The sequence below is a fragment of the Ciona robusta genome, chromosome 4, assembly GCF_009617815.1.
Source record: "Ciona robusta chromosome 4, ASM961781v2".
In the NCBI taxonomy this organism is placed as follows: Eukaryota; Metazoa; Chordata; class Ascidiacea; order Phlebobranchia; family Cionidae; genus Ciona; species Ciona robusta.
The window spans coordinates 2,921,908-2,937,400 of NC_143238.1; the positions used below are offsets into that span (position 1 = coordinate 2,921,908).

Below are 15,493 nucleotides of genomic sequence, written 5' to 3' on the forward strand. Positions count from 1 at the left end.
TGAAGTAGTGTATCGAGAAAGATAAAAACCATTTTAATTTCAAATGTTTGGGGCGACGAAATTGATTATTACCCGGATATCTATCTTAATTTAGTTCCTCCATATTTTAAATGCAATTCCTTTCAATAGCGGGGGTTTCCCCCAGGCACGTGATTTGTTACGTTTGTTTATGTTGTCAAATTATGACGTCATGATCCCGAAAGCTAAAGTTAAAAAACATGGGACGTTCATATTCAGAGAACATTTTTGACGTAAACGAGCGAATTTTCCTAAGACCTTTGACCATAAGCGACGCACAGCAGAGCTTATACCTTATAAACAAAAACAGAGAACGTCTTGCAGAATGGTTGCCCTGGGTAGCCCACGTTAAATGTATAGACGACGAAATTAATTTCATTCAATCTTCAATTACCACAATTGAAGATGGGACCTCGTTGGAGATGGGTTTATTTGAACGAAATACCTCAACTCTCATAGGAATGTGTTGTTTTGTTAGTATAACTGACCAAACTGGGTACATTGGATACTGGTTAGACTCGGATTACACTGGAAAAGGAATTATTACCCAAGCGTGCAAAAAAATAATGGAAGTTGGCTTTCAGCAACTTAACCTGAAGAAAATCGTTATTCATGCTCACCCTGCTAATAAAAACAGTCGGGCTGTGGCTGAAAGATTGAACTTTAAAACCAATGGAAAACTGCAGCCTGTACTTTACTTTGGAAGTATAGTTGATAGGCTGGTTTATGAATACCTAAAACCTCAATGAAAATTTTTCTATGATATTCCATGTTTTCGATTTTTTAAAGCTGCAATTTGATTTTTCGTGTTTTTTGTATGCAAATTCCTCTAATATCGTAATACAATAATATATTATCCAAGTAACTCAAATTTTTTAGTACTTTATAATTATTCTTGTGTATTACAGACAAGTATATAGTTAACTGCAACTATGTTATCATGCTTTTTTTTGTTACTGATGTGTGGATACAGCTTAGCAGAATCAAGTAAACCAAACATAATATTCATGCTAATGGATGATGTAAGCAGTTTCATATATATGAATGAATGTAACTTAATTTATCCTTGTGTGGCTGAAAAATGACAGTCGTTATAACACGGGTGTTTTGTTTCATATACCCGTGCCAGCTTGTGAGTCACCATGTATGTTACTTTGTGGGTGATTATACTTTTGGATTTTATTAGTATTACAAAAATTAAACAACCCACAAACAAAAGTGCACAAGCACGCTGTTCCTGACACAAAGTTTACATCAAAACCAGAGTATACCATTGTGTACATCTATGTAATAACCAAGTTGTCCCTAATGAATTGACCTGTGTAAAATAATTCAAAAAATTAGCAGAAGTTCTGTGTTTGGTTTGCACGCATACCGGTTTAAAAATACAAAACTATGTTATAACATCTGATACTGTTACAATACACAATAATAAAGAAGTGGCAACAATTTATTCAAAATCTGCGAACACCAATAACAGAATAACTTGCATTGCGGTCTCATTTCTTTAATACAATATTACAAATTCAAATATTTATCAAAATACACTTATAAATTACTTTACCAATCTTCACATTTATTACTTGTGCTGCACAGATGGGTTGGGGCGATTTGGGAATAAATGGCCAACCATCCAAAGAAACACCGAACTTGGATAATATGGCAAAAGAAGGGACACTTTTCACTGATTTCTACAGTGCGAATCCTTTATGCTCACCTTGTATGTTTTGTGACTTAGGTTTATTACTAAATGTAATGTAAATATATACAACTGTTATTCGATTTCAGCTAGAGCAGCATTGTTAACTGGGAGGCTTCCTATAAGAAACGGCTTCTACACAAGCAATTACCATGGACACAATGGTAGCTATTGACAGTATATTATTTTCAAAAAAAAAGTATACTTGAATAATTTTTTTGTTTTTTTTTCTACTAAACTTAAATTTTTCTCTTTTTTTAAACTTAAATAGTTTTTTAACTAAACTTTAATTGTTTTAAAGGAATATTTTTCCAACTAAACAAGAATTAATTTTTCCAACTGCTTTCAGGTTACACCCCACAACACATTGTAGGTGGAATACCCGATCACGAAATCCTAGTTTCCGAACTCTTAAGCAGTGCTGGCTATACTAACAAACTGATTGGAAAATGGTAACCACTGTATATAACTACTATATAACTTGCTCTAACTTATATATAAAATGTTATAACTTATACAATAGGGTGGGGGATGATGGGACATTTTTTCGTTCCATTTTCTCGTCTGATTTGGTAGTAAACAAACAATATTCAAAGAATTGTAAAACTGCATCCTAATTACTCCCATAAACCATTTGTTTAAAATCTGAATATTTGAATAGTATGCGCTAAAGGTGTCTTGTCTTTCCCCACCCTACTATATAACTAATAATATACACCTTATATATACCTTGTTACATCACAAAGTTGTATATAACTTAACACTAAACTGTAGACATACAAATACACAGGCACCTTGGACAGCAGGAACAATACCTTCCTCTTAAGCATGGTTTCCATGAGTGGTTTGGATCGCCGAACTGTCACTTTGGTCCGTATGATGATAAAACAACTCCTAATATTCCAGTGTATAATAATACAGAGATGGTTGGAAGGTGAGAAAAAAATTGAGAAAAAAAATATTGATTATAGTAGGGTGGGGGAAGATGGAACACCTTTTTCTTTTAATTTCTAGTCACATTTAGAAGTAAACAGAGAACATTCAATGAAGAATTACAAAACCCTATCCTCACGACTCCCATAGGCACTTGTTAATTGTTTAAAACACGATCAGGATATTTAGATATTATGTGTTAAAGATGTCCCATCTTCTCCCTACGTACTATATATTATAAAAAATACTTTATATGATTGTAAAAAAATATTTCTTGTATTGTTTATATTTTTTAACAGATATTATGAAGAATTCGCAATCGAAAGTCACAAGTATTTGTCTAACATGACTCAATACTATATACAAGTAAGAAACAATTTCGCAAAAAAAATCATGTGAAACCATTTCTAACAAAAAATTCCTCACCTGAGTAAATTTTTACTTATGCTATTTTCCAGGAAGCATTGGATTTTATTGAGAGAATGGAGAGAAATGAGAAGCCTTTCTTTCTGTACTGGGCACCCGATGCTACTCATTCTCCTGTTTATTCATCTCCCATGTTTAGAGGGGCAAGTCGCAGAGGACCGTAAGTCACCAAGCTGAAAGTTTTTCATATGTATTTTTAAACAGTATATTCCACACTCATATTATATAGTTGTGTAGGCACTAAACTTGGAGTAAACTGTAGAAGCTAGAACCAGTAATTAAGATTTATTGCACATAAATGCATGTCTAACTATGTGGCCTCCTTTGCATTTTTAAAAGATGGTGCCTATTTATAGATGCAAGTAGCTTTAAAAAGTTTGGCCCCTTATATTATTGCATGCAGCTTGTGTATTGATAAATGTAGTATTTAACTATTAGCATTTTCTTCACCTTTGTTTCAGCTATGGTGATGCAGTAATGGAACTTGATTACGGAGTGGGTGTCATCATTCAAAAGTTGAAACAATTGGGTTTGGATAAAAACACACTTGTATTGTTTTCCTCTGACAATGGTGCAGCTATGATTGGATCAGCATTTGGTATGTTGGAATTACAATTAGAAAAAATATAGGATTTTATCTTTTTTATGTCGATTTTGTAGAAAATGGCTCAAATGGACCTTTTCTTTGTGGAAAGCAAACCACATTTGAAGGAGGGATACGAGAACCTACCATTGCATGGGGTCCTGGTTTTGTCCAACAAGGACAGGTAAAAGTTGTGTTTAGGAACAAAAATAAATAATAACTCATGATAACTCCTGTACAGTGGCACTTATGATTTTAGATATTAGTACAGGTAAAAAATAAAAAAGGGTCATTTTAACGAATTCATCAAATTAAAAACACCACTTTACTTTTTAGTTATAACGATTCAACCATTTAAAAACACTACTTTACTTTTTATCTTATTTTACTTCAGGTCAGCCACCAAGTAGGAAGCTTAATGGATTGGTTTGCCACTGCCCTTGATCTTGCAAGCATAGCTGTACCTAAAGATCGTATTATAGACGGTGTCAGTTTACTACCAGTGTTAAATGGAGCCGCAGAATTTGATAGGTACATATTTAATGGATTTATATTTGAGAAATTTGGTGCAACAGCCACGCTTTTAAACTGTTCCTTTTTCCTTTATCCATTACGTATTTTAACAACTGTCGTTTTACTTTCTTTTCATTCTATAACATGGGTGCAACAGATACCCCTTTTAACTGCTGCTCTTTCCCATACACTTTTTTATAGCATGCTTTAACCACTGTCCTTTTGCTGTTGATTCTTTTATTTTCATTCTATTATATGATATTCGCTATCATTTTCGAAGAGTTACATAAAGAATTATGCTAGGAAATAATTGAATTTTGTATGAGCCGATTTTCTTTCTCTTTGTTCTATAACATGATCTTCGCTATCGTTTTTGTAGATTTACATAAAACATTATGTTAAGAAATAATTAAATTTTTTACAGGCCGATTTTCCACTACCGAGGCAATGCTCTTTTTGCAGTGAGGTTTGGTCTACATAAGGCTCATTATTGGACATGGACTAATTCATGGGAAGAATACAACACGGTATCATATGCAATACTGTCTCTTATAATGGTTGTGTTTGAAAAATTAAAACCTTAAAGCAATTTTATAGTTTACAAGTGTAGTATAATGTAATACAGTATATTAAAGTATATAAGCAAAGTTTTATATTGGGTGAATAAGTGTTATGTATAGTAGGGTGGGGAAGACAGGATACCTTTTTGTTATATTTTCTCGTCCCATTTGGTAGCAAACAAAGAACATTCAAAGAATTATAAAACCGTATCCCCATGACTTCTGTATGCTGTTGTTAATTTTTTGAAACAAAATTAGGATATTTGAATGTTATGTGCCTGACGTGTCTTGTCTTCTCCCACTCTACTGTAATAAAAATCATTAATACACTCATTCATTTATAAGGCTTTGTTTAAATTAAAGACCGAACTTATTTTGCAGGGTATTACCTTCTGCAGAGGCGAGTATCTTGCGAATGTAACAACGCATGAGCAAGTAAATAGGACCCTGGATCCAGTTGTGTTCCAGCTTGGTAGGGATCCTGGTGAGAAGCATCCTATGAAGTAAGTATGTATGAAATTTTAAGTGAAGCATCATAGATTTTATAAAGTCATGTTTATAGAAATTTTAGTGAAGTAACATTGATTTTTTATAAAGTCATGTTTTAGTAGAGGGACAACTTGTTTGTATTCTGACAATTAGTTACAAAAGCGTGTTAAACTGCCATGTGTAGTTTGTTGTATATTTGCACAGCTGAATTTTATATTTATTAATAACAACTCTTTATACAATATTGAAGAGGGAAAAATGGTTAAAAGCGAAAAAAATCTGTTATAGCGATAAAATGAAAGTCGTTAAATCACACCTACGATTAGAAAAACATATTTGTTGGAAAAAGGTCTGGTTTCTGCACCTAAACTTGTTTATTTTGATTTGTATTTAAAGGTCTACCACAAGTGAATACAAAGATGCTGTTATGACTATAAATAGTATCGTGGAAAAACATATGGAAACGTTGAAACCAGGACAACCACAGTTTGACTGGTGTGATGACTCTGTTATGGTGAGATCATTTATTTTTACTATATTAACTTTTATAACTATAAGAAGCATTTACATTTCTTTTGGACTATTATCAGAACAAAACAGAATTTTTAATGTGTCTTGTCCAAACATTGATAGCGAAAATTTATTTCATTTTTACATAATTAACTTTTGTGACTATATTATTCATTCATTTACATTTCTTTTTAACTGTTATAGAAACCAAACATCATTCTTTAATTTTCTTATCAAAAAATAAAAGCGAAGATCAAATCATTGAAATAAATAATAAGCATTTAAATGCTGATTTTACTATTATAGAAACAATAAATAACTTTTTTTGGTTTTATGGAAAATCGCTAGGGAAGATCATATCATTGAAACAAGGAAATTGGAATTGGCTCAATGACTGTAATTTAAAATGATAATTAACCTATAAGGGCCTTGAATTTAAAAAAAAATGTTTAAACTCATGTTGATAAGAATATTGTTGATTCTATTTTTATTTAGAACTGGGCACCAGCAGGATGTGAAAAGCTAAACAAGTGTCTTCCTATACCCAAGTCTAATCTGCAAAAATGTGTCTGGCCACATTAGAATTATCTATCTTTGTATAGAATGATTGTGCAATATTACGTATAACTTTTAAATTATGTAATTCGAAAAAAAAACTTAATTTTATGTATGATTTGTTATGTACCAACTGGTAACTCGTAAACAGGCACGAGGTGTGTGAAGTAGAATACCACATAACAACTGTCAGTGTCCCGCCACACGAGGATAAATAATATACATTTAATCATAGATGAAGCATGTTAAACCATTATACAACCAATATTACCCATCATAAGCCACTCATTTACACTTCATTATAATTAAAATCATCTATTTTTAATAAAATTTAGTACAGTGGGTCAAGACGGGACACCATTAGCACATAATATCTAAATACCCTGAAGTTGTTTTAGTCAACTAACAACGATTTATGGAAGTCGTGAGGATACAGTTTTATAATTTTTAAATGTTTTTTTTGTTTCTACTAAAAAGAGGAGAAAACAAAAGGGAAAAGTGTCCCATCTTCCCCCACCCTACTATATAAATGCTAAACAAGCTGTAAGGATTACACTTTTAATTTTAATGCAGTGTTAGTATATGCGTAAAGGTTTTCGTACAACATCAAATAAAACATGATTACTTATAATATCAAATGTTTAATACTCACAACTTTATATTCTTGATGCAAATTCATAACTTGCTGCATTCGTGGGATTTTAAAAACAAACTTAAATAAGAACGCCCGCATTACCAGACAACAGTTGTATCAGCTCCTTTATTTCTCTTTTTTTGCGTGTTCAATAGCGAAAGATAGTAGACTAAGTAGACTTAGTAGAGCATCCTGTTACAATTAAGACATTCACTTGCTAAGTTTTAAGTCGATTAGATACAGAAATAGTACGCGACTTGGAGTGATATCGTATCGCAAAAGATGAACGAAAAAACGAGAGAATCATGAAGTAGTTGTAATGCCATCTGTGCCTAGCTCTATTGCGACGAAGCATTTCCGGGGCGTTTTTTTGTGCTTTAGCTGGTTTATTTTACATTGCGTTTAATTACGATGTGATTAACAGAAAACATGAAGGTTATATTTGCTGGATCTATTAAAACTGGTACGCAGTCTATAAAAGAGGCGCTACAGATTCTAGGTTACTCCACTTGCGATTATTTCGACAACTTTTGGTACTTAGAGAAGGATTGGACAAAGATATTAACAGAGGGCGGCTCTGTAGACGACTTTCGAAAAATGTATGAAGATGTTGATGCAGTAACTGGTGTTCCATGTAATCACTTCTGGAAGGAACTGCATGAAGCCTTCCCTGAAGCAAAGGTATGTGTGTCGCGTTTAATGATCAGTTGTTCAGATAACACTCAAGCGGCCGTGGCAGGCAGAGTATATTTACAAAAAACACTCGACTGCGCCGTTATATACACACGCACGCACGGAACCTAATATTACCGTCGAGCATAAAACGTGCGCACACACGAGAAACACAATCGCGAAGGGTTGCGTTCTAATCAATTTGATAACATACTGTGTTTACCATTAGTCTCCCTGGCGCTTTAAAACCCCAAATAACCAAAATGTGCTAAAGTGACTTTAGTATAGGCTACTGTAATGTAACTGCAGCTCTAGGCATAAATATAATACTGTGGGGGAATATGGAACACCTTTAGCACATAATATCTAAATACCCTGATCGTGTTTTAAACAATTACCAACGGTCAACGGAAGTCGTGAGGATACGGTTTTATAAAGAATGTTCATCGTTTACTACCAAATTGGACGACAAAATAGAATAAAATATGCCCCATCTTCCCCCACTCTACTATAATTGTTTGCAGATCATATTCACAACGAGAGACGAAGAAAGATGGCTGAATAGCGTTCGAAGACAGTTCGCGGACTTTGAAAAAGACTTCAGTTACATAATAATGCAGATTAGCACGTATTCCGGGTGGAAATACTTTTGCCTATCAAACAAATTTCGTAAGTGTGATGATAGAAAAATGTACTGTAGTTTTGGTCTGGAATAAATCAAGTATTATGAACCTAATTTGGAACAGATAACGTAACACTGGGAACTTGGAGAACTTGGCCGTGGTCAAAATTTGTAATAAGTCGAACGATTCTGCCAAGACTTTTTAGATCACATACTCAAGACGTTATTCAGGTAAATAAATACAGCTGTTATACATTTGTATAAAGCAGCCAATAGGTATGTAGCAGGGTTTTCATTTACACAAAGAAAAAAACAAAACATATAATACTGTGGCGGAAGATAGGACATTTTTCGCACATAATATCTAAACATTCTGATCGTGTTTAAGACAATTAACAGTCGATGGGAGTCGTGAGAATGCAATTTTATAATTCTTTGAATGTTCTTTGTTTACTACCAAATGGGTCGAGAAAATAGAATGAAAAGGTGTCCTATCTTCCCCCACCTAACTATACAAATTTCACATGCAATATTTTTTACATGCATATACCCAGAATGCCCCAAAAGAAAAACTTCTACGTTTTCGCTTAAGTGACGGTTGGGCTCCACTTTGCGACTTCTTGGGTGAAAATATTCCCGCCACGCCTTTTCCCCACATGAATAAAGAAGGCAGTTACCTTCATGATGCCAGAGACAGACACCCAGTTATGCAACGAATGGCGAAAGAAATGAAAATTACATTGACTTTGTTTATAGCGTTTGTTGTGCTTGTAGTTTTTACTCTAACGTTTAATTGAGCTTAACCAGTGTTGTAGCCTTTACAATTTTTACTGCAATTTTGAATTAAAACCAATTTGCAAGTTGTTTAAGCCTGATTTTTGACCCTGTGTTAATACATCTTCACACAACTGAAATGTTTCTATGGTAGGGTGGGAAAAGATGGGTCACCCTTTTATTCTGTTTTCCCGTTCCATACCATTGTTAATTATGTAAATTATATACCACTGTTAATTATGTAGAACACAATTAGGATATTTTGAGTATTAAATGTGTGTCTCGTCATCTTACCCCACAGTGTCTCATCTTACCCCACAGAACCCTATCTTTTTTAAACTTAAATTAATTTTCTAATTTAGGTCTTTTAAATACCATTACATGCTTTTACAGTTTACCATATGCTAGTCTGTAAGTTATTATGGATATGTTTTGATTGTTGTGTTAAGGAAGTTTTTAGACACGTAACTTTTTTTCGCAGTAACGTCTTTTTTCTGGTGTATATGTTTCCTGCCACGCAGCATGCATCTTATTCTTCCCTGTCCTATTTTATCGCCATTTCGTTAATCGTTATGTTGTCCCAATTAAGAAGTCGAGAACTTGTTGAGTCTAGTGCAAATTACCATTACATTAAAGATGAGTGCAAGAAGTTGTTTACGTTTATAGAGCAAACATATTGAACAACCCTATATATGTAAAAGAATGAGTGGCCTGTATAATGTGAAGTGTCAGATTCGGCGCCCTAACTCATTACACATAGATTTTACCTTTTTTTCATTTTAAAACTGAATGTAGTTATATCGTATTTATGGCCCTATAAGGATTATATAGACAAAGAAGTAGATAAAATGTTGTTATATATTAGTACTATGGGGGAAGACGGGACACCATCAGCGCATAATATCCAAACATCCTGATCGTGTTTTAAACATTTAACAACTGTGTGTGGCAGTCGTAAGGATACGGTTTAAAAAATCTTTGCTTACTACCAAATGGGACAAGAAAATTGAATGAAAAGGTGTCCCATCTTTCCCCATCCTACTATAACAAGAAACATAAAGGTTATATTCGATGATGGTTATGTCAAAATTGGTACGCAGTCAATAAAAATAGCCTAGAAGCAGATTCTACAGGTTACACCGCTTCCGACTGTCCATGCCTATATAGATTTTAACCTTTTTGTTTTAACACTGTGTGTAGCTAACAGAAAACATGAAGGTTATATTCGCTGGATATGTCAAAACTGGTACGCAGTCTATAAAAGAGGCGCTACAGATTCTAGGTTACTCTACTTGCGACTATTTCGACAACTTTTGGTACTTAGAGAAGGAATGGACAAAGATATTAACAGAGGGCGGCTCTGTAGACGACTTTCGAAAAATGTATGAAGGTGTTGATGCAGTAACTGGTGTTCCATGTAATCACTTCTGGAAGGAACTGCATGAAGCCTTCCCTGAAGCAAAGGTATATGCGTGTGGCGTTTACCAAAAAAATGTCCGGCTATATTTTTGTGGTTACCGACATGAGTAGTAAACATGAACAAAAAACATCCGGCCTTTATTTTAGGTTAGTCATACAACATGAAAAAAAACGAAGAACAATCATTTCGGAAGCTATAGACAGACACGCAATAAGGATTCATTAGTAATACCTTCCAGCGTTAATGTTATACACGCACATTTATGAGGAACAGATCAACCAATTGACTACGTTTACTTTAGTTTTATCACTGTTTAAAAACACGCGTATTTGCGAAGTTATAGCCAACCGTAGCTCTAATTTTGGCATAAATAATTGTTCGCACAGATCATATTCACACCAAGAGACGAAGAAAGATGGTTGAAAAGTATTCAAAGACAGTTCAAAGAATTTGATAACGACATCCGTTACAACCTAATGCAGTTTACTACGTATTCGGGGTGGAGATATTTTTGCTTATCGAACCAGTTTCGTAAGTGGAATAATTAAAAATGTGATAAACAAAATTTGTAAGTGAAATATTTAAATTGTCGTAGTGTTGGCCTGTAGTAAGACAATCAATAATGCTAATTTGGCACAGTAAACATATCCCTTGGAACTTGGAGGAATTGGCCGTGGTCAAAATTTGTAATGAGTCGAACGATTCTGCGAAGACTTTTTAGATCACATACTCAAGACGTCATGCAGGTAAATATATATACCGAGATAAAAAGACAGCAAACGCCATTCTAATTTACATGCATGCATTTTTCTTTATAGAATGCCCCAAAAGAAAATCTTTTGGTTTTTCGCTTAAGTGACGGTTGGGGTCCACTTTGCGACTTCTTGGGTGAAAATATTCCCGACACGCCTTTTCCCCACATGAATAAAGACGGCAGTTACCTTAATGATGCCAGAGACAGACACCCAGTTATGCAACGAATGGCGAAAGAAATGAAAATTACATTGACTTTGTTTATAGCGTTTGTTGTGCTTGTAGTTTTTACTCTAATGTTAAATTGAGGTTAATCAGTGTTATAGCCGTTTACATCTTGTATCATTAAATTAAACCGCTTTTGCAGAGTGTTTAAAACTTAAGTTGCTGTGATGATTTATCTCAATATGCCTTACTCTATTTCTTTATTATAGTAGGGTGGGGGAAGGTGGGACAACTTTTCGTCCCACTTTCTCGTTCCATTTAGTAGTTAACAAATAACATTCACAGAATTATAAAACCGTATCCTCACGATCTTTATAGACCATTGTTAGTTGTATATATAAAACACGATCAAGATATTTTGGTATTATGCTTCTGGTACCACATTCTGCCCCACAATATTATATTTTCCTTTAACCGTAGGTTTTAAATCGTAATCTAGAACCAATAAATCAGTTTAAATCTCAATTTTATTTCTTGAATAACGTTTATATCTCTTTATAATCTAACGATTTTCCGAGGATTAACGAGCTCCATCGTAGCCTACTGCTCCTGACACAGAAAAAAACGCTTGCGCGAAAACCAAAACAGGAAAAAATGTTTTACACCGAAGAGTGATATAACTACAGGCTCAGTTCGTCGAACTGGCATATAGTTTCCATGCAGGAAACACGCGAAATGTGTCGTTTAAGCACATACAAAACATCGCCATATAAAATGTCCAAGAAAGGCAGTTTTTTTGTATTTAATCTTCATGCTTAATTTGGATAATCTCCATTAATACACTACCGTCTTACCACTAATTAATACACCACCGTCTTACTACTAATCGCAATGTTTACGCCTATATGTACGTATATACATGTCTGGTAATGCCAATCCCCGAAAACATTTATCCAGTACGATTTCCCATGGCAACTAATGATGCGAAACTATGTAAACAAATTGAAGTTTTGCCGCCAGACACAAATAGCGAAGTTATCGTAGTAGCGAAAGTCGCCTATTGAAATATATGCGGGACAGTTACCGCTGCGTAGCCCAGAGGCAAGGCGTATTGACGCCGTTACAGAATCCGTTTAAGTTAAACTATTGCTTTGAATGTGTATTTAGGTTTTGGACATTTAAGTTAAAAAGACAAATTAGCTTGCTTTTCGACAGTAGTTTCCTTAATAGTTACATAAAAATAGGTTTTAAAAAACATCAAAAATGGACAGTTTATTACACGTAAAGTATGAACAGTGATACAGAAACCCCACATCATGTCACGTCAACAAAAGAAGCCACAAGTGAAGTTGGAAGAAAAACAACTGGTATTTCAGTTCGGAATTACGCAAGCGCAGTTTAACAGAAATGGAAGCTTTTTGCTGGTTCTTACAATCAAAAACGCGCACCGACAAGATTTAATACCGCAGGTAAATATAGCTATGTCAATTTTGACATGTTATTAAAGTACTGTTAGGCTGATTTTGAACATTGTTTAGCTCATGTGTAAAAGCGCATTTTCTAAGTATATAGCCTCAAAACGAATAGACCACATTGTAAAGAATCATACCACAGCCATGGAAAAATTTTCAAGCATAAAACAAAAAGTAAAAAAATAGCTTTTATATATATATATATATACCATATAATTATACAAATATTAAAAATTGACTCACTTTAAATTTCCCAGGTTTTGTTAGAAGTGAACAATAATGGTTCCGAGGTGTACGAACACTCAATATCCACCGATACTGTGAAATGGTCCATGGAAAGTCAAGCAGTTACTTTCAATACAAATATGTTTAAGTTTACATTACCCACAGGTCAGGTTCTGAAAAAGTCCCAACAGTTCTTGTGAAAAGTATCTTTGGTTTTATTTTTGCTTCTTTTTTCAGGTTTCTGTAAAAACGACAAGAATTATGATGTCCACTTATTAATTGAGGCATACGCATTATCGGGGAAAAGGAAAGAAAGAGTTGGTGAAGCTCTGTTTGCTATTTATCCACGAACTGAGATGCCGCGTGCCAACTTACATGTTAAGTAAGATAAAAACTTGTTGAATGAAATTGTTGTTTCAAAAAGGGGTTTTAGAGGGGTCTCTTCAATCATTTGCCTAGAAAAGTGGTGTGTAACATAGGGTAGGGTTGAATATAGTGATAACTTAAATGGGACCCATTGCATTGTAAAGAGTTTAATTATCAACCTCACTATAATTTTGTTGCCTGGTTTTAAAAACAAGATTTTCTAGCAGGACTATTTAAACTAAACCGCTTTTGGGGTAAAATTTGGGGTTCCCGTATAAAACAGTACAATCTATGTATATGTATAGCCTACATGATTCAAGCATAATTGATTTTAACTCGGTACGTTTTTGGGTGTAAAATTTGAGGTGTTTGGTGAAAAACAGTACATTTTATACATATATATATAATTTAAGCAAAATTCTGGTTGTATTTTAGAAAAGGTGAAGATTTTTACCGATACTCCGGCATCATCACTTTGCTCCGTCCTCTTTCCCGCTCCTCTATATCTATGCATTGTGGACGACTCTCGTACACTGTGGCACTGAAGGAGTTCCTCTATTCAGAGACAGGTTATGTGGATAGTGAGGAGGAAGAAGATACGATTGTCGAAGAGGTAATTTGACTGAAAAACAAGTAATAACAATCCAGTAAGATTGTTGCAACAATTTCTCTAATGTAAATAAATGTTTAGCAGCTCATCCGGTATTACATTTTTAAGGTATGTCTTATTTTTTGTATGATTGACCAAATTAAATGGCACGCCTCACTGTAGGACCTTACTCACAAAAAAATAGAATGGCTATTAGTTTGGTTATTAGGATATGTTACATACTATGCAAGTTCTAGTTTTTTACAAATATTTTTAGCCGAAGCTGGAAGAAATTGCACCACAGCCAATATTACCTCAACAAGTTGCCCCTATTCATGAAATTACTAAAATAAATGGGTTTTCAAAGCATTTAGAAGCACCAGGTATGTGATGTGACATTGGGTGATTTGTAGTTTGAAAACTAATTCACTTCATAATCTTACTTTGCGTACAGCAGAGACAAAGCCACGTGAGATTATTGAAAAACCTCAAACAAAGAACGTACAGACACAGACTTTGGAATATAAACCTGAACAGGGTAAAATATTGTATATCTTCTTAATGTAAAACATACTCAATATAGATTTTGTAGGTCTTCAAAACATTGTATATTTTCCACATATTTAATATAGATATTATATGTCTTCAGATTATTGGATATCTAATGTAAATCATATGCGATAACATTGATATAGGACTAATTTGTTTACATTTTTACTATTTCTTAATCTTTGCCACTGTAATGCAAGAAAGAAAGGTAAAAATGACTGAAAAATTAATATGTATCACATTTTAAATGAATTACATTAATTCCTAAATGTACTTCAACTCACGCATTAGGAAATCTTGTTCCTACATCTTTAAAATCTTCAAAAGAAACGACTTTTGTTTTGAGCAAAGACTCGTTGCATTCTGAAGACTCCTTTCATATTAGTGTGTCTCCCACTCCATCCCCAGATTACCATCTACCATCCAATAAACAGGTAAATACTGGAACTTACTGGATTAAAACCAAGGGGGATTTTTTGTTATGTTTTCTGTTAAATTTAGTACTCTTTTTTTTTTCGAGATATATATGTTTACATTTTTCGATATATATGTGTTTATGAGTATTTAGAACAACATCAAATAAACAGGTAAATACTGGAATGAACTGGATTAAAATCAAAAGGGATTTTTTTATAATGTTTTCCTTTAAGTTTAGTAGTCATTTTTCAGTACATATATATGTTTATTAGTACTTAAAAAACTAGTTAACTGTGGGGTGTTATTTTTCCAAAGATTTCAGTTAGGTGTGTATTGTGTGTTTATTTTTAGTTTAATATTTTTTGGCTATATATTTAAACATTATTGCAAAAAATGCTAAATTAAACATTTAGGTTTCCCAGAAATTTTACTTAAAATGGTGCTAACTTAATTAAGGGCACCGTAAACCAAATTTTAAATATTAAACGTAAAAAAATTCCCAGCATTTTGTTACCACAGCTACCTTTGTATTCTTGTTAAGAAACTTTG

The 15,493-nt window shown here is 33.7% G+C and overlaps 4 protein-coding genes across 6 annotated transcripts in view; all 4 read left to right on the forward strand.

Moving 5' to 3' along the window:
* Positions 1–917: 917 nt before the first annotated feature.
* Positions 918–6,924, forward strand: LOC149736628 (N-acetylgalactosamine-6-sulfatase-like). Its single transcript, XM_089877306.1, has 14 exons — positions 918–1,040; positions 1,615–1,738; positions 1,807–1,881; positions 2,067–2,169; positions 2,508–2,651; positions 2,950–3,016; positions 3,109–3,236; positions 3,538–3,674; positions 3,737–3,843; positions 4,054–4,190; positions 4,597–4,699; positions 5,114–5,235; positions 5,618–5,735; positions 6,227–6,924. Exons 1-14 carry the CDS (start codon positions 951–953, stop codon positions 6,311–6,313), a joined length of 1,542 nt encoding a protein of 513 aa, XP_089733432.1. The 5' UTR covers positions 918–950; the 3' UTR covers positions 6,314–6,924.
* Positions 6,925–7,234: 310 nt separating this feature from the next.
* LOC149736629 (uncharacterized) lies at positions 7,235–9,078 on the forward strand. Its single transcript, XM_089877351.1, has 4 exons — positions 7,235–7,601; positions 8,117–8,261; positions 8,339–8,445; positions 8,769–9,078. The coding sequence occupies exons 1-4, from the start codon at positions 7,350–7,352 to the stop codon at positions 9,009–9,011; spliced, it is 747 nt and encodes a 248-aa protein (XP_089733477.1). The 5' UTR covers positions 7,235–7,349; the 3' UTR covers positions 9,012–9,078.
* Positions 9,079–10,066: 988 nt separating this feature from the next.
* LOC149736630 (uncharacterized) lies at positions 10,067–11,851 on the forward strand. The gene is made up of 4 exons (XM_089877352.1): positions 10,067–10,452; positions 10,795–10,939; positions 11,048–11,154; positions 11,227–11,851. Exons 1-4 carry the CDS (start codon positions 10,201–10,203, stop codon positions 11,467–11,469), a joined length of 747 nt encoding a protein of 248 aa, XP_089733478.1. The 5' UTR covers positions 10,067–10,200; the 3' UTR covers positions 11,470–11,851.
* A 651-nt stretch (positions 11,852–12,502) lies between these two features.
* Positions 12,503–15,493, forward strand: part of LOC149736631 (coiled-coil domain-containing protein 33-like) — a 41,507-nt gene continuing 38,516 nt past the window's right edge. For 2 of the 3 annotated variants that reach the window (XM_089877260.1, XM_089877262.1), the window contains exons 1-7: positions 12,503–12,795; positions 13,056–13,188; positions 13,261–13,405; positions 13,825–14,002; positions 14,256–14,361; positions 14,433–14,516; positions 14,819–14,961. In XM_089877260.1, coding sequence (XP_089733386.1) covers positions 12,643–12,795; positions 13,056–13,188; positions 13,261–13,405; positions 13,825–14,002; positions 14,256–14,361; positions 14,433–14,516; positions 14,819–14,961 — 942 coding nt within the window. In that variant the 5' untranslated portion in view covers positions 12,503–12,642. The remainder of the gene's footprint in view (positions 12,796–13,055; positions 13,189–13,260; positions 13,406–13,824; positions 14,003–14,255; positions 14,362–14,432; positions 14,517–14,818; positions 14,962–15,493) is intronic. The other variant, XM_089877261.1, reaches the window with a different exon arrangement.

Coding starts and splice junctions, on each gene's coding strand:
- LOC149736630 (XM_089877352.1), top strand. CDS start 10,201: ATGAAGGTTATATTCGCTGGATATGTCAAAACTGGTACGCAGTCTATA. Junction 10,453..10,794: donor AAGCCTTCCCTGAAGCAAAG/GTATATGCGTGT, acceptor TTGTTCGCACAG/ATCATATTCACACCAAGAGA. Junction 10,940..11,047: donor TTGCTTATCGAACCAGTTTC/GTAAGTGGAATA, acceptor AATTTGGCACAG/TAAACATATCCCTTGGAACT.
- LOC149736629 (XM_089877351.1), top strand. CDS start 7,350: ATGAAGGTTATATTTGCTGGATCTATTAAAACTGGTACGCAGTCTATA. Junction 7,602..8,116: donor AAGCCTTCCCTGAAGCAAAG/GTATGTGTGTCG, acceptor AATTGTTTGCAG/ATCATATTCACAACGAGAGA. Junction 8,262..8,338: donor TTGCCTATCAAACAAATTTC/GTAAGTGTGATG, acceptor AATTTGGAACAG/ATAACGTAACACTGGGAACT.
- LOC149736628 (XM_089877306.1), top strand. CDS start 951: ATGTTATCATGCTTTTTTTTGTTACTGATGTGTGGATACAGCTTAGCA. Junction 3,237..3,537: donor GGGGCAAGTCGCAGAGGACC/GTAAGTCACCAA, acceptor CCTTTGTTTCAG/CTATGGTGATGCAGTAATGG. Junction 4,700..5,113: donor CATGGGAAGAATACAACACG/GTATCATATGCA, acceptor CTTATTTTGCAG/GGTATTACCTTCTGCAGAGG.